Source organism: Ambystoma mexicanum, chromosome 5p, assembly GCF_040938575.1.
Source record: "Ambystoma mexicanum isolate Mex_15411 chromosome 5p, UKY_AmexF1_1, whole genome shotgun sequence".
In the NCBI taxonomy this organism is placed as follows: Eukaryota; Metazoa; Chordata; class Amphibia; order Caudata; family Ambystomatidae; genus Ambystoma; species Ambystoma mexicanum.
This window is the reverse complement of record NC_090930.1, coordinates 1339388204-1339411001: the sequence shown is the minus strand read 5'-3', so window position 1 is coordinate 1339411001 and position 22798 is coordinate 1339388204. Positions and strand designations below refer to the sequence as shown.

Sequence of the window (22798 nt, the reverse complement as noted above, 5' to 3'; positions counted from 1 at the left end):
AATCAGGAAGAGGGCTGTTGGCTGGGAAACTGGGAACAAGAATGTTATGGGGTAAATAATGATCACCATGTACTAATATGGTCTGTAGCTTTGTCATTGATATATTTGAAAACTATGTTGTGTGCCACCATTTTTATGTAGCATCCATATTGATCGTGGGTTTAGTAATGTAGATGAATAATACCATTAATGTAAATATTGTATTGGCACAAAATGTAGATAGACTGTGTGCAGGTTACATCAGATTACCCTTGATTAATCATGGTTCTGATCACTTTAAATTGAATCACAAAGGCTTCAGCCAATGCATATTTGGGGATAAGCAAAAACACATGTGGGAGCATTGATGGCCAATGGAAAAAATTGCATACATTTTCAAATCAGCAATGTACATTTATAAGAAATATGCTCACCTGTGCCAACATAGACTTTGCATGCTTTAATGGGAAAGTAAATTAAAAGTCATGGTGATGTTTTGGATCTGCTCTCATCACAGTTTCAAAGCAAAACTCATACATTTGGAAACTGTCAAGATAACAGTTACACAGTATAACTTGCACAATTTGTTTCGGTTTATAAACATTTTAAAAAAAAAACATTTATCAAACAATTTAATTATGTACATAAGGGGGTGACAGTCCTGATATTGGGGTAAAGCCACTATATACTTATGTGTGTGAACAATGTGTTACCCCTATCCAGGAATGGGAACGGGTTGAAAAACATTGTTAGGAGGACTGGACTCTTTCTGCGATCAGATGTAACTCATCCTGAACTGGAGTAAATCCCGGACTATTCAAGTGGGGGCCAAGTATGTTGCTTTTTTAACTTGGTCAGTGGTAACATATTCTGATTAAATACATTTGCATTATGCATTATGCAGCCTCCGGATCCTGGAAAGAGCAGGAAGGAAATGCAGCGGCATCTGATAAAGCAGTGCTAAAGCCTGGGGTTGTCACAGAGAGTCTGAGGCTTTGGAAGTTCTCTGCATTTGGACTGAGGCTGGGATTCGGGTGGTAGGGCACTTGATTCAGCTCAGACCTCTACTACTGTGCATCCACATTGTGTCTAACACACAGGTATCTTTGTACTAGAGTGCACTCACAGATGCTAGGAATTTAGAGGGTGCATACTGAATTCCACTGTTGTCCTATATAAGGAGAACCCTTAAAGAGCTTGGTATCACCACGCATTCGTTCAAAACAGAACCACTTACTAAAATGAATCATTGATACACAAGAGGTAACTGTTTGCATAGACATACAAAGTTTGTTAAAATAAGGCAGCAGTAGCCAATCTTCTGTAGACTACTTCATCCTCAAAGTGTGCGTGGGTCTAGAACAGTGGTCTGAAACCTGAAGGTCTCCAGATCTGTTGGACTACGACTCACATGATCTCTTGATTATGTTGACTAGGGCTGGTGGGAATAAAGCCTAAAACATTGGGTAGTCAAAGGTTGCAGATCCTAGGTCTAGAACCATACCTTGCATTGCTACATGATTGGACCATGTGTACTATAGTAAGGATAGTGCTAGTCTGTGCATGCCCCTGGGGCAATCTTGAGGATCTTGATTGTCTGCGATAACGTAAGAGGGGAGATTAGAATCTATAGTGATTTTTGTTTTCTTTTGTCCCAGCTACGTAAGGTTAAGGTTGGATTGGCTGAAGCTGATAGTGCATGAGTGTTCAAAGAATGACTGAGATCCAGGGCATTCTGTTTTAGGTCCCATGTTCAACAGTGGTGCTTGTAATATTACAGTTTTCGAATAGGGCTTACAGCCAGAGAGACCATGTAATGAAGATAAAGACGACGACTCCTATGGTACCTGTTTGTTAGTGTGTGTTTTTAGTTTTGGCTACTAGGCATAGATAAGAATTTGCAAGGCACTGCTACTATATGCCCTGGTACTCACAACGTTGTGTAGCTACTACCATCAATGGGCAGTTGGTAGGATTACGGCAGTGCCTACCAAAGGCCTATCCCACGCCCACACAAAAGCCAAAAATGGTGGCCAATGCTTGTTTTATTTAATATAAGGAGGGATTTTATGCTAAACTGTGCATGTGTTTGCAAAAATGTTTACACTGAATTTTTGTTTGTAATAATTGTTTGCATTGATATATTTGGTGATTTATGATGCTGCATTTTAATGTCCAGTTTAATAGGTGCATCACACTTACGACAGTGATGATGATGATGATGAATGCATGTAGGAAGGAACACAGGCAAAAAAATGTGTTTTAATTTAGCCTTCATCATATGACCATACACAATTCTTGATCGACCCCCTTATCATCTTACCCTATGGATCAGTCGATATTATTAAAGTACTTATTATAAGGCAAAAATATTAACTACTTGATGACTTTCAAGGATGTACTTTCATAACACATCTCGAAAATATCCTGTATATAAAGCAAATATAAGACGAAAAAGAAGGCAAGTCTGTTCAGACAATATATCATGTTGATATCCATAGTTATAAAACTGCAACCACAACTAAGTCAACAACCTCATGTATTTTGTTTTTGATGCCGTATACAACAAGTGTACACTTCGTTACTTGCCATGTTAGCTTGGCAATTTAAATCAGATGCCAGCTTTTGCTGTATACAAATGAATGGATTGATAGCTCACAAATTAAGCACTCTCCTTAGGCATGGGTCCAGACTGCATTCCTCAAGTTCCAATCCTGTGACAGGGCTGACTAAATATGACATCCTTCTGAGGTTGACAAATTGTGGACCATTAAATAGGTAATAATACCAACTGGTATTACAGCACTTCGAAGTGTGAGGAATTTGTGATAAAGTGCAAAATAAGAACAAAAATTCAAATTATTCCCATTATTTATTTCTAAATATAAGGTGCATCTGCTGCCTCCTGATCTCATCCTTCATCTGTCCCCTGCCCTATTCACAATGTCAGGGACTTATGGCAAACAGCCCTAGATTGCTATTTCTTGAAGTAATGCTTTGGCGCCAAGACAGTTCATCGTTAGGACTTATTGATTTCAGTTTAGACAAATGTGTTGGGTCTATTTTTCTGTTCCTTAATTTATTAGTGTCTTCAGTGATGCTTGAACAGAAATGCCTTCCGCAGATTATCCTATGGTTGATTGAGTAGAAATCAGTCATACACATTCTATTCTTCCCCACTAAACAAGATTGAAGCCAGTATGTAGCCCTGAAAATGCTATTTTAATTCTCAGCATGTACTTACTGGCATATTACTGCTTTTCTTTGACCTTCAAGAGATTGGTAATGATGCCTCTATTCTAATTTGAAAGCAAATATTAGCTGTAGTTGGATAACAAATTCGTTTTCTGAAGTTTCGTACTATTTTAAAGCCATCCTCCCTATTTTGTTTAACTGATTATATCATAATTTTAGTCTTTCCTTTATTTATAGGAAGATCATTTAAACAGCGCTATGTATTCAACCGATCAAATTCTCTTTGCAGACCAATGTTTTTTTTGTTTCTGGCAGAAGAAAATGATCTGCATTAAAGAAAATCTTAGACAGAGCCTACCCATTTCAAATCGAAATTAGTAGGCTTTGGTGTAAAAGTAAGTCAAATCTGCTAGAAAAAAATCAAACAAAAGAGTCATAAAATTGCACTCTTGCTTTAATTCTTCGCCACTGAAATCCTGAGTATGCAACACCATTTCATCCTGTCTGATAGAACTACTCCAAACTCCTGAAAGATTTTTCAAAAGCTTAAAAGTGCCACCAAACACCCTCCAAGTGCAAGCCTGACGTGTGCAATACCGTCCCTCACAGCCTAGTTAAACCAACTAAGCAACAGGAAGTGACTAGTGCCTTATATAGTCGGGTGAACTTCCTTTAGGCGATTTGTGGCCTCTGATTGGCTGAAAAAACTCAAACAACCTTGACAAATCACCAGGGAGTGTCCTGATTGGCTAGACAAATCAGACAAATCATATTCTTCTTCATCACATGATCTGCCACTCCTAATTGGAATTAATCTTCTCACAAGACTTGGAAGTCTTCTGTGAGTGTTCATCAGGGAATCAATGGTACCACAAACCTGTCCTGATTTTTTGTACTACAGAGAAATCTTCACTAAAAGATTTGTCAGCTGCTACAGGTCTCTATTTGGGGAGTTCATCCAGACCTAGCCAAATGTTATGGCACTAATACTTGCTTTAAAAATGCTTAGAGATTTCAGGAATAACAAACCATTGCATAAGCATATATGTGCCGATAATGACATCTGGATAATCATCAAGTGGGATTCAGAAAGGATTGGGCTAACATGTCTCATCCTGTATAGACAGTAGCGGGACAACCTACTATGGAGAAGCTTTAACCTTATGTCCTTATCTCCTTGGCTTTTCAAGACTTATCTTCATCCTTTAGTATTCGCAATGGACAATTTAGCTATGCCTTTTCAGTTGTACATGGATGATTTCCAACTGTTGTGCCACCCGGGAAAGAAAGACATATGGCAATCTACACTTATGAATGGATTATTGAAAGCAGTCTTTGAGGAAAAGATATTCAGAAAATGGTCACAAATTGCATGTGACAGGGGAACATCTGAGTTTAGGGCACTGATAGTTTTTACATGCTTAAGGCTCCTAAAATGGTCCACATAAGGAGATGTGGCCACTAGATATCAGCTAGTATAATAGGTCTTCTCCTGATGCTGTAAAGCACATTATATTTGGAGCTGCATCAGAGAGAACAGACCTGTCTGGCTCGTGGATTAAATGGAGCAGTATTTAACAGGGGATTATGTATGAATTTGAAATTCAATAATTTAACTACTTCCAATTCACGATGGACCACCCTACATTTGGGACACGTATTACGGGGTGTGACGGATTTATGCGGGCCTTTAGAGCATCTGGATTATGTGTTTAATGTATACATATAACCTGTCTGTTGTAGTCAAGTGCTTCTGCGGTTTTAGTGGCTATTCAGATGGATGCTGAGAGGAAAGTTTTTCCTTTATGAGGTTTCTTGCTTGTGGAAATGTGAACAGGTAATAGGATTGTATTTATGATTTATGAGGGCAGACGCACCAAGGTAATGTGCTGACTGGACACTATCATTTTAGTTGATGCAGTGAGGAAACGGTTCCACCACACTGTTTAAGTCTGCCCATATCCATTTTCTAAAAGAGCGACAGTTTCCTTTAACATAAGGGAACAGCGTGTAAAATGTGTTTGTCGTGGGGAACCTAGAGTAAAGCTCATCAGAGCTGTCTTCACTTGTCAATGCTCCACAATAGGATGCAACCCTCAGATCAGGAATTAACCACTTCTGTTTTAAATCAACAAAAGTCATATTATTACAATTTTCCAAAGCAAATCGTGAAAGGTACAGTACTTTGCACTGCTTAGCAGATCAGAATCAGTGTGTCTGATTTTGTTTGCCAGTGGCAAAATGAGAGGAGACTGTGTGGCATATAGAAAAGAACATGAGCATACAGTCTAAGCCGGCTTCATAATTGGTTGGGATTTCACTGTATCTACCTGTTTGAGATCATCATGGATTTTGAGAAGGGCAATGGATTATATTGTATACATTTCTGTATCAGATATAGTAGGAGTATCGTACACTGTTAGGAATTACATGGTATACTCCATTTAAACACTACACTTCCATCTAATGAGTGCTAACCTCTGGCCTGTGTCAAAATGTGGAAATATTAACATGCTGTGGACTAGTAGACATAGGCTTCTTAACCAAAACTTAGGTCATACTGTCTTCACTCTCTGCTACTCCACTATCTCCTCCCTCCCCAGCTCTCAGGCCTCCCTTGGCTCCCCTCTCTCCTTCCCTCCTGCTTGCCTCTTTCTCACCCATAGCACCAGATGAGGTCTCCAGTCAAGTCCTTCCTATGAAAGTCTCCTCCAAACAGGTGCTCACCTGCTCCTCCAGAACTATCAAGAGCAACATTGCCTCCCTTGCACAAGCCTTGACCGATTTCTGTAATCTCTCTTTTGCCACTGGCTCCTTCCCGCTACCCATCAAGCACTCCCTTGTGCAGCCTCTCCTCAAAAAACCCTCTGTCGACCCCTCCTGCTCAGCTAACTATCACCCTATCTACATTACCCCCTTAAAGGGGAAACACTTAGAGAAGCTGGTCATCTGCTAACTGATCCAACACACTGAATTTGTTGGTTGTCTCCACGACCACAAGTGTGGTTTCAGAGCAGCCAGAGGCATGGAAACTGCTCCACTAAATACCAGTGAAGACTTGCTCTCAAATCTTGATTCCAACTCTCCATCCATTCTTATCCTTTTGGATCTTTCCTCTGCCTTTGACACAGTCAATCATGCCACCCTGACTAATCGGCTCCATGACACCTTCGACATCACATGCCTGTCAATGGCCTGTTTGACCTCTTTCCTCTCTGACTGACCCTCCCAGGTTCAACTGGGTCTGTTTCTGTCCTATCACACTCTCCACCTGCAGCGTCCCTTAAAGCTTTATCCTCTTGCCGTGGCTCTTAAAGATTTACCTTGCCCCTCTGGCGCACCTGATCTCCTCCTTCTCTCCTCTCTTCCAGTGTTATGCAGATGACATGCAGATCTCCTTCAAGCTTCCCTCTACTGCCTCATCTTCCTCCTCTCTCATCCCTGTCTATTTGACTGTTATTAAGGCATGGTATGCTGTCAATGATCTCCGCCTTAATGCCAGTAAGACTGAGATCCTTCTCATTTGGACCCCAGCTCCCTCCTTCCCTCCTACACTCTGCCCACTCTCTATGGGTCCCCTCCCCTCACCCTCTTGTGAGGCAAACAACCTTTCTCATTCTCTCCTTACATTGAGGACCTTGCCAAGAAGGCCCGCTATCAGCTGCACCTCCTCAGAGGCATACTCAAATTCCTCACCTTCCCCCAGAAACTCAGTGTCTCCAGAGCTCTGGTCCTCTCTGAGCTGGACTACTGCAACAGCCTCTTCCTCAAACTTCCTTCTCCTCCGTTCACCCCTTCAGCTAATTCAGAATATGGGCTGCAAGACATATCCTTGGCCTCAAGCCCACGGACCCCATATCTCCAGCCCTAAAATCTTTCCACTGGTTCCCGGTTGCTTCTAGTATCAAGTTCAAGACCCTCTGTATCCTCCACAAGGGTGTCTGGGGCCTGCGGCCCGGCTACATCCAACTCTCTTCCCATAAATACCTCCCTGCTAGAGCCCTTTGGTCTTCTATCTCCAACTATCTTCAGATCAGATGTGTCTACAAACAGAGAGTGGGGGGCGAATCTCTCTCCTCCACAGGAGCATGCCTCTGAATGGTCTCTCTGCTCCTCTCATGCTTGAGCCGGATCACCTTAAGTTCCGGGAGCTCATCAAGACCCTCCTTTTCTCTTTTTCCTTCTCTCTCCCCTTGCCCTGCTAGCACTCCTGTCTGATGCATTGACTGGCTGCCTAGTTCCCTCTGAGTTCTACAGGGCACCAGCCCCCCAACTAGTCCACCCCCTCTCCACACTTAGCATGTGGACCCTCACCCCCTAAACCCAATGTAATCCTTGGCACTTGCCCTGCTACCCTCACAGGAGGGCAAGTATCCGATATAAAGGTGTAAGTGATTACACCCACATGCACCCTAGCACTTCGCATTTTGTGAAGACCTGCACCCTCCCTCCCCCTCACATTTCTTGTTACTGCACTTGCACGATCCTAATGTCACATGGCCTAGTATGTCTGTTATTGTTATCTTTCTCCCTTGCACCCCCCTTTTTTGTCTTGTGGCGCCTTGAAACACCATTGTTGTATGGGTCCCTTACAAATATCCAATAAATAAATAAATAAAATAAAAATCTGTGTAAGTATATAGTAGATGTGTGTGTACGTATTACATTAATCACATCCTTTTATATCTCCTTCTTTCAAGGGCTGCCAGGGGATTTTGCACGGTCTGGAAGGTACTCCGCTCACACAGTTAATGGTGTTTGGTCTGCATGGACTGCCTGGTCACAGTGTAGCCGCGACTGCAGCAGAGGGATTCGGAGCCGCAAACGTACCTGCAACAATCCAGAGCCAAAATACGGTGGTCTTCCTTGCCTGGGGCCTTCTGTGGAGTATCAGGAATGTAACATTCTGCCATGCCCAGGTAAGTCACACAAGAGCATTCAGGGGAGGGTGCAACATAATGGAAGTAGAAGCACAAATAACTTGAAGAACCGTCAATCAGTTATTCTCGGATAACAATGCACCTTCATCCCACTGACTTACAGTTCAAGGTTTCTTCTGACTGGTGACTCTGCCTCTTTTACCAGAAAATAGTAATGTGCAAAACTTGTACTCTGCCAAATTGTAATTAAAATTAATGCAATTGGTGGCATACCAAACATGAAATATTTATGATGTGGGATTTTTTAGATCAGCTGATATTGGTAAAATGATATATGGTGACTACATTCCGGTTGAGCCAGAGGAAAGGAACATTCCTAGAACCATGCAGATAATACAATATTTCTAGAGTGTTGCTGTTGTTGTGATTAATCATAAATACATTTCCACCATTTGCGAGTGTATATATATATATATATATATATATATATATATATATATATATATATATATATAAATATATATTGTTCATTCTCTAGTCATTTCAATTAGTAGGAAGGGACGTTTTGTGATTATACTATAGTAGCAAAAAGTACCCATTCTCTGAACAGGTTCTGTAGACAGACATCATTACACTCTCATTAATTGTTGAAAATCAATGATCCTGTAGATCGTTATTCTGATTTGCTAATTGCTTGATGTGCTTTGCACCCTGAAGTATACTGCACTGAGAATGGGTGCATGTGGCTGGCTGATTTACCCTGGAGCAGAGGTTGTGGGCAGGCAAGATTTGGTGTGCTGCTGCATAATGGGACCTTCTGTGCTCTCTCCCCACCTGTCGCCTCACTCTGTCATGGTGCAGTTTGTTGCAGTGTATTGCTGTGCAAATATCTTGGAAACCGTGCATCCTAGGGCTTTGAAACGTGGTTTGCGAGTTCCAATGGGGACCTTGAGTTGTGTTCCTCATGTCGACACTGGTCCTTCTACGACCACATTGATGTTTCATAGATTTCAGGCAACCCTCTCATGTGTGAAGGTGCTGAAATCCAGGGAACGGGGTGAGGTGTCCACTTGTCATGTAGCCAGTAATGTCCGGAGGGTCCTAACAGGTAACTATGCAAAATGTGGTGCAGATTGGCGAAACAGTGTTGAATTGTACAAGGAACAACGCTCCACCAAGACACCAACACGCGCACATTTTGACTTTCATGAAATCCAGGGAAAGAGGTGGGGTGTCCAAATGTTATGAAGTGTGAAGACATCATGAAGCAGACACAGACAACAGGTTCACGTTTGTTTCACGAAAGTTTTATTAACTTAAAAGGCAGGATGGAGTAAGGCCTAACTTGCCCTATTCTAACGTGGGATTTCCCTTCCTAACGAAAACTAAGGACAGTGTGTGTCAGGAAGTCCAAATCAAATGGCTGTCTGTGTCCAAAACCTATACTTGCACTCACAACTAACTTTATATAATGTGTAGGGTTGTCAGCATCAAAATGAGTAGGGTTCATAATAAAGTTCAGAACTTCTTCCAGCTCTTGGCTTGTAATCAGCTTCCCCTTCCCCAAGTTCAGAACGGTTCAGAAGGCATCAGAGTTCCCTTCCCCAAGAGTTCAAATCTTCCAGCTTTTCAACAAAAGATAACAACAGAGTTTGTTCGGAAGCTTCCCGGCTCTTTGAATATTGGCACTTTTCATTAATTCACATAGACAGTCCTGTTTCCTGACTTCAAAATCATATAAGAGATTGTTGAAAAAAAAGAAGCTTCTTTATGGAGACTGTCAGTGGCTTTTCCATACTGGGCCCTCGGTCTAGGTGCAGTTGTCGGACCACAAGGTTCACCCATTAGTGGTCACGCAACCGATACCCCTTCTTGACTGCTTTCGAGAAACAATGGGCCACTGCTTCCATTTGACAGTGAAGCCTGCTTTTTTCACTCATATCACTCTCTCCTGGCACTGCACAGTGACTTGATTGGTCACCATAGACTTTTTACACTTTCTTATATTCTCTGGCTCCTGCCAATGCAGGTTTCCTCATAATACGCAGCTCCTTGAACTCTTTCGGCTATTGCCAATGCTTGGTTTCTCAGTTAATAGAGTTCATGGTATCAGCCAAATTCATCACCTTTTTTCACTCCATTCAATATTCACGAGTGCTCAAAACTTGCTTTCACTCTTTTCAGTATTCAAAAGTATGACTTAATTTCATTCGGTATTCAAAAGTACTTGTAATTGCTTTGTTTGGTATTCAAAGGTGCTTATAATAGTTTGTGTTTCATAATGAGGTCTGGGAGTCTCTCTACCGGCACAAACATGGCCCATTGACCTGGATGGATGGCCCCGGGAGAGTATCATACCATGCTTTAGCTCACTGTGCTTTTCACAGAGGAGAAATTTCCATAAGCATATCTTTCTTTGTCCCACCTGAAGGTAGTCCAGCACTGAAATGCTAGGCAAATCTCCTCTGACCAAGAGAACCAACAGCAACCCCAGACACAAGTTTCCGCCTAGTCGGGCCTCAACAGTTTGTTGGAGCTGTGCCTCTCTGAGCACAGTGAGCAAGGGGTCCACGTCTGGATTACCCTGGTAATTTAGGGTGAGAACCCAAAGTACCCAAAAATGTGCATAAAGAGGTCTGGGAGTCCCTCTACTGGCACAAACTCAGCCCATTGACCTGTTCTGGGGGGATGGCCCCCAGGAGTGTCTCAACCATGCTTTAGCTCACTGTGCTTTTCACAGAAGAGAAATTTCCATAGGCACATCAGTCTTTGTCCCACCCGAAGGTGTCCAGCACCGAAATGCTAGGCAAATCTCCTCTGAACAGATTACCAACAGCAACCCCAGACACGTGTTTTGTCCTAGTCGGGCCTCATCAGTGAGGTCGAGCTTGGCCTCTCTGAGCACAGTGAGCAAGGGGTCTACATCTGGATTACCATGGTAACTTAGAATGAGAACCCAAAGTACCCAGAAATGTGCATAAAGAGGTCTGGGAGTCTCTCTACTGGCACAAACTCAGCCCATTGACCTGTTCTGGGGGGATGGCCCCCAGGAGTGTCTCAACCATGCTTTAGCTCACTGTGCTTTTCACAGAAGAGAAATTTCCATAGGCACATCAGTCTTTGTCCCACCCGAAGGTGTCCAGCACCGAAATGCTAGGCAAATCTCCTCTGAACAGATTACCAACAGCAACCCCAGACACGTGTTTTGTCCTAGTCGGGCCTCATCAGTGAGGTCGAGCTTGGCCTCTCTGAGCACAGTGAGCAAGGGGTCTACATCTGGATTACCATGGTAACTTAGAATGAGAACCCAAAGTACCCAGAAATGTGCATAAAGAGGCCTGGGAGTCTCTCTACCGGCCAAACTCAGCCCCTTTACCTGTTCTTGAGTGGATGGCCCCCGGGAGAGTCTCAACCATGCTTTAGTTGATTGTTCTTTTCACAGAGGAGAAATTTCCATGGGTAGTTCAGTCTTTGTCCCACCCGAAGGTAGTCCAGCACCATAATGCTAGGCAAATCTCCTCTGAACAAGAGTACCAACAGCAACCACAGACACGGTTTTTAGCCTAGTCAGGCCTCATCAGTGAGGTGGAGCTGTGCCTCTCTGAGCACAGTGAGCAAGGGTTCCACGTCTGGATTACCCTGGTAACTTAGGGTGAGAACCCAAAGTACCCAAAAATGGAGGGGACAAAGACTGATATGCAAATTGATATTTCCCATCTCTGAAAGGTACAGTGAGCTAAAGTTTGGCTGCAGACTCTCGAGTGGGTACCTTCCCAAAGAACAGGTCAATGGGCCGTGCTCGTTCTCGCAGAGGGGCGCCTGTGGACTATTTTTTAATTATTGAAGGGACTTAGGTTTAGTCACCCGAAGTTTCTCAGGGTCATCCAGACATGGACTCCTTGCTCACTGTGTGCACAGTGCCACCTCACTGATGAGGCCCAACAAGGCTGAAACACGTGTATGGGGTTCACGTTGGTACTCTTGTTCACAAGGGAATTGCCATAGCATTTTGGTGCTGAACTGCCTGTATGGGCGGGGCAAAGACTGATATGCAAATGACTGTTTCCCATCTGTGAAAGGTACAGTGAGCAAAAGTATGGCTTCAGACTCTCGAGTGGGTACCTTCCCAAAGAACAGGTCAATGGGCCTTGTTGGTTCTCGCAGAGGGGTGCCTATGGAACATTTTTTGGTTTGTATTTCATTCGACGTTCAAAAGTACTTGTAACTCAACAATTGATATCGGCTCAACTGTCCATTCGCTGTGCTTGGGCCACCTTCCCCAAGCGGACTCACCGTTTTCTGCGTACGGCGGTTCTGCAAGTCTCTGCCTGCCACGGTCCAGATTCTCCCTGCAGTGGATTGTCTTTGTGGTGTGCTGGCATTCAGCGGCTTTGCTTTTCTCACCGTCAGGCTGTCAGCAGGACAGAGACTTCCTCGTGGGTCCTACGGCTCTCGTCAACTTCACTCCAGCAACCCAGCCTGGAACTCCATCTCGCACTGCGTCCTCCTTCTGCTGCCCCAGCTCTGCATTTCCTGGCACTCCTGGAAATCTCTCGTCTACAAGCCTGCCACCAATTGTGGCTCCAGCTCTCCCAGCTGGCTTCAGACACTGACTACATCTCCATTTTTGCAAGGCTTCCTCCTTTTAAAGTTCCAGTCATCATGATTGGACAAAAGAGAACTGGGCTGCTCACTGCTGACGCAGTAGTCCTGCGTTACTCGTGTTATCCTCCTCCTCATCTCAGTACCCAGTTGTGGTCTATATGTGTGTACATTATCAGAATGAGGATGTGTTGCTCTAGTTGATCTCTTCCTTGTCTCTGAGTAGAGTAGTGTTGATTCTTGGGGAATGTTTAGGAGAAAGACAGGGAAAGGACTGACAAGAGCCTATGAAGGCTTGTGGGATGGAGGGTTCATTATAAAAAAGGAAATGGGGAATATCGTGGCTCACCTAAGGACATCCTCTCCCCTCTCCCCAAGTTTCCTCCACCCAGGTGATCCTCTCTCGCATATCCACCCCCACGGTCAGGATCGAAAAGCAAAGGCCTTTCCCTGGCTATCCGAAAGGAGGATACAAGGGGAAAAGAAGTGGGGATGCCCTCAGGTTCCTCACAGTAACCAGTAATGTATGGAGGGTCCTAACAGGTAACTATGAAAAATGTGGTGCAGATTTGTGAAACGGTGTGGAATTGTATAAGGAACAACGCTTCGCCAAGCCACAAACCCAAAACATTGTTTTGACTTTTGCTGAAATCCGTGGAAATCGGTGGGGTGTCCAAATGACATGTAGCCAGTAATGTCTGGAGCGTCCTTACAGGTAATTATGCAACAATTTGTGCAGATCGGTGAAACGGTGTGGAGTTGTAAAAGGAACAATGCTTCGCCAAGCCGCAAACCCCAAAACAAATTTGGACTTTTATTAATATAGATTGTATAGTGTTAGTTAGTGTCAGTCAGTGAGTCAGTGTTAGCGTTGGCCCAACGTCTCTGCATGTTTACAGATGACTGAGAGGTCCAAGAAATAATTCGCTAGGGATGTAGGTAGGTTTACTAACACATATGGAAAAGGTGCATTATGTATAAGACCAGTGAACTGAGCTATTCCTGAATTTGAAAATGTAGAAATATGTGTGTGCTCTAGTGATTAGCCCAATAAACCTGCCAGGCATCCTCTTGGTCAAAAACATTGTGCACCCTATGGAAAACAACAAACTGATAAACATTTGTTACCAATGTCGCCTGCACACAAGCTCTGTGAGAGATATGATCATGTGGAATGTAATGTAATGTAACATGGTCATTCATAGCACAACTGCTGTCATTTTGCTGCCCTCTTGTGCACAGGAGGTTTGAAGCCCTCTTGTGCACAGGAGGTTTGAAGTCGGTAGGGTAATGATAATTTGAATCCAAAATTGCATACCACTTATGTTTGTACCTCAGTGCAAAAGGTTCACTGTGACAAGTTGACTTCAGTCCTGTAGGAGTACAAGGATCAGTAGAAGTTCAAATGCCCACTGAGCCCTCACACTTCTACAAACAAGGAGCCAACAGACTCATGAAGGTAAAACAGGCACAGTCAAGAGATATACCTCCTTTGCCTTTTGTTGTGATGGGGGCCAAGGGAAGGCTAAACCTTCAAGAGCGGTGTGAATGTGCTTAAGTAGTGACTCAAACATGTATTGCTGCTTGAAATAAAGGGAATGCCCAATCAAGGCTCTATAAAAAATATATATACTTTCATTAAAAACATCTGTAATAAATGTAAATAGAAAAACTACAAAAACCCATCCCGCAGGAAAGGGCAGAGTATATGCAAGAATATTAAGAATGCAAAACCCTGGTGAGAATACAGGGGTGAGAAGATCATTTCAGTGACCACAATGTTCTTTGTAAAACGTTATGTCTTGGGTAAAAGGTGCACAGGTGACCTAACTAGTCTCTAACCCTAACCAGTTTCTTGGGCCCAAAATTGACCTTCTTGGCAGATCGAATGAACGGTCTTGATAGATCGAGTACAGCGAACCAATGTATTCAGTGCTGTTCATGAAGTTCGAAGCTGTTCAAGTGTGGCAGCCACAGTGTCCTAGATGTGGAGCATTGTTGAGCAGTAGTCTAACGGAGCTTGTTGCAGTAGAAGGCGATGCAGGGAGACAAGCGGATCATGATGGCCAACAAAGTCGGTTAGACAGTGAGTTTGACGAAGCTGGTGATTGCATACACTAATCAGCCAGATGGGTTTGATGAAGCCTAGAGGTAGTGCAGATTGTGAGCATCACCAGGATCATTTTGATGGTCGAGTAGACAGCAAGTACGTTGGTGACTGGATGTGGAAGTATCGTTCAAGTAATTCGATGAAGAGTCCGATGATCAGGTCTCAAAGATCCTCCAGGATCCATTCGACTGGTGATGACAATCACCAGCGAAGGTGCTGGCGGAACGAGCAGTGGTTCAACAGTGACAGTTGCAACAAAGGAACATATAGTTTGAGCCAAGGCAATGGTGCACCCAGATAGCGCAGTGTGGCAGCAAACAGGTCCAAACAAGCAGTTCAGGTTCGAAAAGCTTGGTGGGTGCCAAATGTTCCTCCAGATAGTCCTGCTGATTCATAATTCGGTGAACCTAGCTCAACGACAGTTTGACAAGTTCAATGCAAGGCAGCAGAGGGCTCTGAGATGTCGAGGCTCTCTGGATGCTGTGAGTACCACTCATGAGTCTCAGGGACATATTCATTCCTTGGTCTCCACCTCCCAGCAAGGATGGCTTGTGACTCGTCAGTTGTCTTTTACCAAGTTGAGCTGTGTGGCTGGCAGAGAGGAAATTCTTGTTCCAACCGCAGGTTCACCCCAAATGTGCCCTGGGGATGGCGAGGGAACAGAGCTCTGGATGCTCTGTCTTCACCTTACTGAAGGAGGGATCTGGAAAGTCAACTCTCCCAACAGATGTGCAATGAAATCTTCTTCCAGGGTTGGAGTCCAAAAGATGATCTGAAAAAGTTGTGGGAAACCCCTTCTTTTAAAGGCAAAAGCATGGGCTAAAGCTAGCCTGCTTTAGGGGTCCAATCCCTGCCTTTGAAAGAAAGAAGTGGACTCGGCCCTTATGACATCACACGAAAGTGCTTTGATCTAGAGGAAGTGGAGTAGACAAGAATGAGAGAGGTAGAGAGAAAGTCTTCTTCAGCTGAACAAAATAATTCCTCTGTCTACACTAACCTCGCCCCCTTCCCTTCTCACTAGGATGGATCAAAGGACTTTAGAAATGCTGAACCCTGGTGTGAGGCTACTCCTTTTGAATCGGTATGCTTCTTTGACACCTGGGCTCAGGACAGCTTCCTGTAGAGTAGCTGTCTCTGGCTTAAGGCGTTACCTACCCTCACAAAGAGAACTGGATGAAAAACACAAAGAAGAGGCTTGGCCATTCAGGTCCCTGTCCTGTCAGTTGGTCGGACCAGTCTGTCTGGCTAGAATGCACATTACCTGCCACAGCTGAGCTGGCTCACAGGAGCTGACTTGTGTGTGATATCGATGTGGATGTGGCTACAATGATCATGAGTAGTGCACCAGGGCTTAACCTAGGCATAGTTTACATTTAATGTTTGCCCTGCACCATCATGCGCTACTTATGATCATCATAGTTTTGGTACAGGGGTGCATATCATGAATGTAGCTCCTGCACTGCAGAGACTTGACTGTCACTGGAGCTGTCAGATGGGCAACTGAGACCTCTGAACCTGCCCTGTGCCACTGATAGAGCAGGCGCTGCAGATCAGGGGGCTGATGCAGCCGGGCACAGATACATGCGCTATGCTTTCGGCCTGGAGCTTATGAAAGGCGAATCTGATCAGCAGATTACCCTTTCAGAGATGGAATTACCCACATCATTGCATTAATCAATAACAATCAAAAAAGCCAAGGTGTTCATGCTCTTGCCACTCTGCAATTTTTCAAATGCCCAATGCGCAACAGCAAATTAAAATGCAAGCACAGGGAAAATAACCTTTACATTTTACTTTACGACTATGTGTGAGGATAAGCGTAAATGGCTCCTGCGCTTTACACACGCGGGAAGCATTTGGAACAGGCTCCGATGGAATCCACCTGTTTCTCCCAGGTGAACACCTTGGGCTGAGTGCATAGGAACCCACGGCCTTCCCACCACCATAAAAATACATGCAGGTGGGAAACCAGGCTGATTTACCAATGGGTAGACCAGCCAGATGTGTAAAGTCTCCTTCCCTCTACAATTGCGGCTGCCAAATAATACAAAATATTGCAGGCATATAAAGTGATGGTAAACACGGTGTACTGCTTGTACCACCACTTGTTATGTATGCTCTGCGGGACTTAAAATGATAATGATGTGTTATTTTTAAAGATCTTTCGCCAAAGCGCAATACATAGAACATATTTACATACAATATCATAACATAAAACATACATGTAGCTCACACACATACATACAACATCTTCACTTAAAGCATAACCCCCAGTTAGCATCACTCAGTTGTTTCACATTTGTATTGTATATGCCTGGCATGGTCTTATGATAAGTCTTACACAGGCAGCAACCCATTCTGCTAAAACAATAGACACTGAAGCCAGTGGAGTAAATTAAATGACAATTCAGAATCTGAAACCCACCAAGGTCCTGATAAAACAACGGGCACGATCACATCAGAGTCTAAGGATAGTATGTGTCCTGGTCCTTTCAGAATGAAACGCAGCCAAAATGTGTCCAGGGGCAAATGTGATTGGTCGCCCAAGTGAAGAAAGCACTTCTGGGGACATGGCAGGGCAGTGTGAACCGCCGCCTGGAAACCACACATCTTTAGACATCTTTGTTGTGGTCACGTGTGCGATTTGCTATAGCTTGGGGATTGATGTAAACCCTTGAGGGGACGGATTTGCGGAGCCCCAGGCTACACCTGTTGCCGCGCACACACGCTCAGGCGGGCACAGCCCCGGGCTTTGCGTCTCATTGTTATTAGAGAAACGCGGTTCCCAGGCGCACCTGCAGAGTTTGGGAGAGGCACAGCATGCTGAGTGACTGCTTTGCTCTATCATGCTGCCGGATCACTTGCAGGAACACTGGCAGTGGGGAGGGGAGCGGTGGGGGGACACCCTTCACACGCCTAAATGGCAGCCTGGGGATTGACTATGCATGTGCCCCACCTGCTTCTCTTGGTGGCACACATACAGAGTGCACCATCAGCACCAAATTGCAGAAAGCATGCACATGGGCAATGAGAGCTGCTCATTTGCATGGACCACTCCCTCATTCAAAGGAGGGAACGCCCCCTCAAAATATACACATCTGCAAATATTCAGTGTTGAGGGAAGGGCTTTGTGGTCCCTTCGAAGCGAAGTAACCTGTTATTAATTCATACATGAAGAGGATAATGCGTGCCCAGTGAACATCTGCAAACTTTGAAATGTACGAGCATTCTAGGATAATATAACAATCTTAATATTCGCTTTTATAAAGATGTCTCAGCTTCCTTTAAGTGCATCTGTGCACTGTTTCTCTAAATAACGTGGCTGTTTGCAGGAGTGTGTTTCTGCACACCTTGTACAAAGTTCCATGTAACTTCCCGATGTTTCTGACACTCTGCCTTTCATCCTCTGGAGTATTTGCACAGTTACTAATGTCATAATTTCTTCATTGCTGTCTTTTTCTCTAAATAACGTGGCTGTTTGCAGGAGTGTGTATCTACACACCTTGTTACAAAGTTCCATGTAACTTCCCGATGTTTCTGACACTCTGCCTTTCATCCTCTGGAGTATTTGCACAGTTACTAATGTCATAATTTCTTCATTGCTGTCTTTTTCTCTAAATAACGTGGCTGTTTGCAGGAGTGTGTATCTACACACCTTGTTACAAAGTTCCATGTAACTTCCCGATGTTTCTGACACTCTGCCTTTCATCCTCTGGAGTATTTGCACAGTTACTAATGTCATAATTTCTTCATTGCTGTCTTCTATCTTTAACTTCTAAAAGCATTCAGACTGAAAATCCATGCACAGGTAGTGCTTAGGTCCATGAAGCTCATGACATAGGAATATGCATTTAAAGACCTTTCAGAATATTTGACCACGCCTGTTTCCAGCTGTGCTAACTAAAAAAACGAGGCAATCGGAAGTTGGACATATTTGATAACTACCAGGACTTTCAGGCACTCTGTGAGTGATTGCATTTTTGCAAGAGTGGGAATGCTTCGAAAGAGCTGAACAATACACATAGTAGTGAGATTAGACTACACTTATAAATACAGTGCAAGCACTCAGAAATCGTTGCTCTTTGTCCTTGCCTGAAAAATACAACATTCAGGCAACTCTGGGGCAAAATCAAGCGTTAGGTGTGGCATTTTATCAAGGAGTTCGAGAGAGCTCAAGATGTCAGCAATATATATAAAGCCAGCTGCAATATTGACCTCTCAGACAGACAAGTGGACGTTCAATTGGAGTGAATGTACCTTTCATTAAGGGCCCCGCCAGCAGTGCAAGCCTATATTATAATTAGAACTATAAAAATGAAAGATGCTATAATTGCGAGAAATACTTTGTGGCAATATGCCCCGAGCACAAAGTGTTTCTAGGCGTGACAAGGCAATGAAGGGAAGAAAGAGGGAGGACAAAACAAACGATCTTACTAGGCCTTGTGTCATTCAGATTGTGCAAGTGCGGTAACGCAAAGTCCACGGGGAGGGAGAAGCGGGAAGTGCCAGGGAGAGGGAAGGGGGAAGTGCAATCAGGGCGGCATTGCTCTGAGTACGTGCAGCCAGGACAGCGCGGCTGTGGGTAAGTGCAAGGAGGCTGGGGGCAGTCGGGTTACAGTTACTGGTCATGGAGGAGCCTGGTAACCAGTGAGACTCTGATGGTAGCCAAGCTTAATCATTCGATGGATCAGCCTTGGAGGACCAGGCTGCTGTGGTAAGAAAACATTTTGGCTAAGGTCCCTGGCACTTGCGGGTACACAGAGTGCTCCTCTAACCCCAATGCAGGATATATGTACTGTCCTTAGGGTAAAATGGGAGTTTGTTTCAGGTGTGTATACATCCTAAGGGCATTCAAAGTGTTAAAGAACGGTGCAACCTCACTGGAGACTTTGCATTACTTGTGTTGTATAGCAGTAGGATCCTTCTCACAATTAGCTGCCTTGCATACACCTGCTTTCACCGAGTAGCTCTAGCATGGGCTCTAGAAGGGCCAGGTGGGTATGCTGCCCTGCGCTCCCAGGTTTCCTCTCTGACCCCCACCAGTGCCCAGACAGAAGAAGGATCATTTAAAGCAATTGATTTGGGAGACGGGTTAGTCCACCAAGGGCGTTGTGGTTCTTTGCTCAGACCCATGATGGGGCGTAAATGCATACATGCTGTTTGCTTTCTTTGAAAGCCAGTGTTTGATGCCTGTGTACTAGGAATCCTCTGATCCAACCTTGGTCAACATCTTTTGTGCGGCTGAATCTTCTTCCCAAGCATGTTGAAAGCTTCTCTTGTGAAAGTAGCACATTATACCAGCTGCAAGCCTCTAGCCAGAGCTGGTGTTACACCGGATAAATGACGCGCCTAGTACTCAGACATCATTTAAGTTATCTTCCATCACTGTCTATATTGGGTTTGGCTTCTTTTCAAATGATAGACATGACTCAGGCTATTACTGTACTTCTTTGTTTACCTCGCATGAGAGAGAAGAGCCGCATTAAGGAATCTCTTCCGTGGACAAAGGGCACATATGCTGATGGTCCTTAGTTGCCAGGCAACCGTGTATGAAGATGAAAGTAGCCTCCGAGTTTTTATATGCACGTCTAAACAAAATGTAGCAAAGACAAATGCCTTTGATCTGAATGAAAGGCGCCGATGCTCTGTTCCTCCTGTTGTGTTACCTGAAGAAACATACAGTGGGGAAAAGAGGTTTGGGGCGGTTGGTTTTACATTTAAAGCATCGAATAATCGCTAAAGCACCTCAGTAGCATTTGATAATAAATGACCTTCCACATAAAAGGCGCATGCGCCACAGCGTCTTGCTCATGCTCTATAGGCAAGTCATTCACAGATATATCTACAAAGAGGCAGCAGCGCTCATTTCTAGAAAAGGCAAATAAACAATAACTCGTTTATTGGACTACCAGAAGAGGTTTTGATATGTTGGCCCTTCGATAAGAGGTTATTAAAACATGTGTTTCTGCATGTGTTTGCGTGTGTGTGAGTGTGGTCACAGAAATGATTACGTGTGTTGAGTTTGTTTGGAACATAAAAAGAACTTGCATAAGGACCACCTCTTGTCCGCTGCATTTAGGCTAATGCGCATTTCGTACAATGTTATTCTTATAGTAGAGTGTAATATAGGTTAATGAGGCGATATGCCCTGAGGTGGCAGGCCGACCCTGAAGGTAACGGCCCACCACCAAAGATAAGGGCCCAAGCGCAGTGAGAGGGTGGTGGTGCTGTTACTGAAAGTGTTGGCCCACAACTGAGGGGTATGTAGCCATTAGCATTTGTGTAGTTCCCTAAGAAACCTACCTTTCCTGCGCAGCCCGACAAAGCCGCACAGTGCTGCGGAAAGCCTCAGTCCATTTTCCATGGTGATATGACTTTGATGTCATCAGCATTGAAAACGGGCATTTATTTAAGACACCATTAGCACCCGTGTAGAAAACCACACAGCGGCTATGGTGAGGGGCAAGGGGGAAGTGGGGATGGGAAGGGGCCACTGGCTGCCAGGCAGCTCAGAATGCAGGCTTGTACCATACACGGTTCCGAGCCTCCTGATTGGCTGGCACCACCCTTCAGGGTGCTGATGTTGTTGATTCCATCTCCAAATCATGTCTTCAGACCACTTACCTCATATTCCATTAGTACCCTCTTTTACTATTGGGAGCCATTTATGCTGTCTAGGAAACATAAGTAATCAATTAAAGAAACTGATAAGCTCAATATGTTCAACTAGACTTGGAGTGCAATCCCCCTGTGACATACCCGCCTGCAGATCTCCATAGCTGCAACATTTGCAACAACTTTCATCATACAACTCATTCAAAGCATTGAATCTAGAAGTATTGGATGCTTTGCAGACGCCACTTCCAAATACACGCCGAAGCAGCTTGAAATCATATATCATAATTGAGGAATCCTACGGATATCAGCTCAGTTTCTTGTGAATGCCTAAAGGGTGTCTAATAAACCAAATCATACAAAATAGCGTCAGCATCATCCTACAGGTAGAAAGCTCAGGGGGTAAGCGCTTGCCTCTGACACGGATTCACGAGTTGGAATCCCATCATAAACTGACACATCCCTTCCTTCTTCAGAGATCGATAAATTAACTACCATCCAGTTGGATAATAAGAGCTATTATTGCAACACTTAGAAGCAGGAGGAAGCTGACATGAAGGTCAATAAAAGAAAACCTGTTATTGCTATTATTCTCATCTTGAATGACGAAGAGAGAGGTATGGTGCTGAATGTCTACCCAAGTTTAACCTGTCAGTCTATTGATGAGTGTTATCAACTTCATGAATACATCTGCCTTTGTTCTGTTTGCGAAATTGTAGGGATGTCGCAACCTTTCATTCTCTTCTCCTGTACACTGTTTTGCTTTCCATCATCTTCCCACCTTTTTCATAGGGGCCTTGATTTTGTTTCCTCTGAGAACCATCTGAAGAATGGTTGACTACACAACACTGTACAGAGCTGTAGAGAGAGAGTGAGAGAGACACACAGTACCTCACGCCTGCTTTTTCTTCTAAAGTGGGGGTCTGCATCCTTTGGCTATCCAGATGTGTTGAACCACGACTCGACTCCCATCAGTCGAAGTCAGCAATGGGGAGGGATCCTGGAAGTCGCGGTCAAAAACTTCTGGGGTGCCAAAGGTTACAGACCACTGTTCTAAATTTTCAGATAACAGGTCAAATATTACAAATTGTTTGGACCCGCCTTCTATCCAAACTAGCTCCACTCACATCTACTTCTCCCCCTCTGTAGCTCACTCCCCTGTGCCGCTTCACCGATTCCAGTTCTACTGCTACCTCCACAGCATACCTGTAACCCTCTGGAGCATCCTCTCTGTATAGTGCTATACTGCTCACATCTAGGTTTGAGCTTTATAAATCACTTACATCCATACTCTCCCCAACCCATGTGGCATGTCACCCAGAGCTTCTGAGAAAGGCAACATAGGCCAGTTACCAGAAGCTCGATCTAAATACGAATGGCAGCAGCACTATGTAGAGGTAGCATACATACTTTGACA

At 44.2% G+C, this 22798-nt stretch overlaps 1 protein-coding gene across 2 annotated transcripts in view; it reads left to right on the top strand.

Annotated features, from left to right (window-relative positions):
- Positions 1 to 22798, top strand: part of SEMA5A (semaphorin 5A) — a 2281219-nt gene that overhangs the window by 2094983 nt on the left and 163438 nt on the right. For both annotated transcript variants that reach the window (XM_069613729.1, XM_069613730.1), the window contains one exon: positions 7875 to 8093. In XM_069613729.1, the coding sequence (XP_069469830.1) occupies positions 7875 to 8093 (219 nt within the window). The remainder of the gene's footprint in view (positions 1 to 7874; positions 8094 to 22798) is intronic.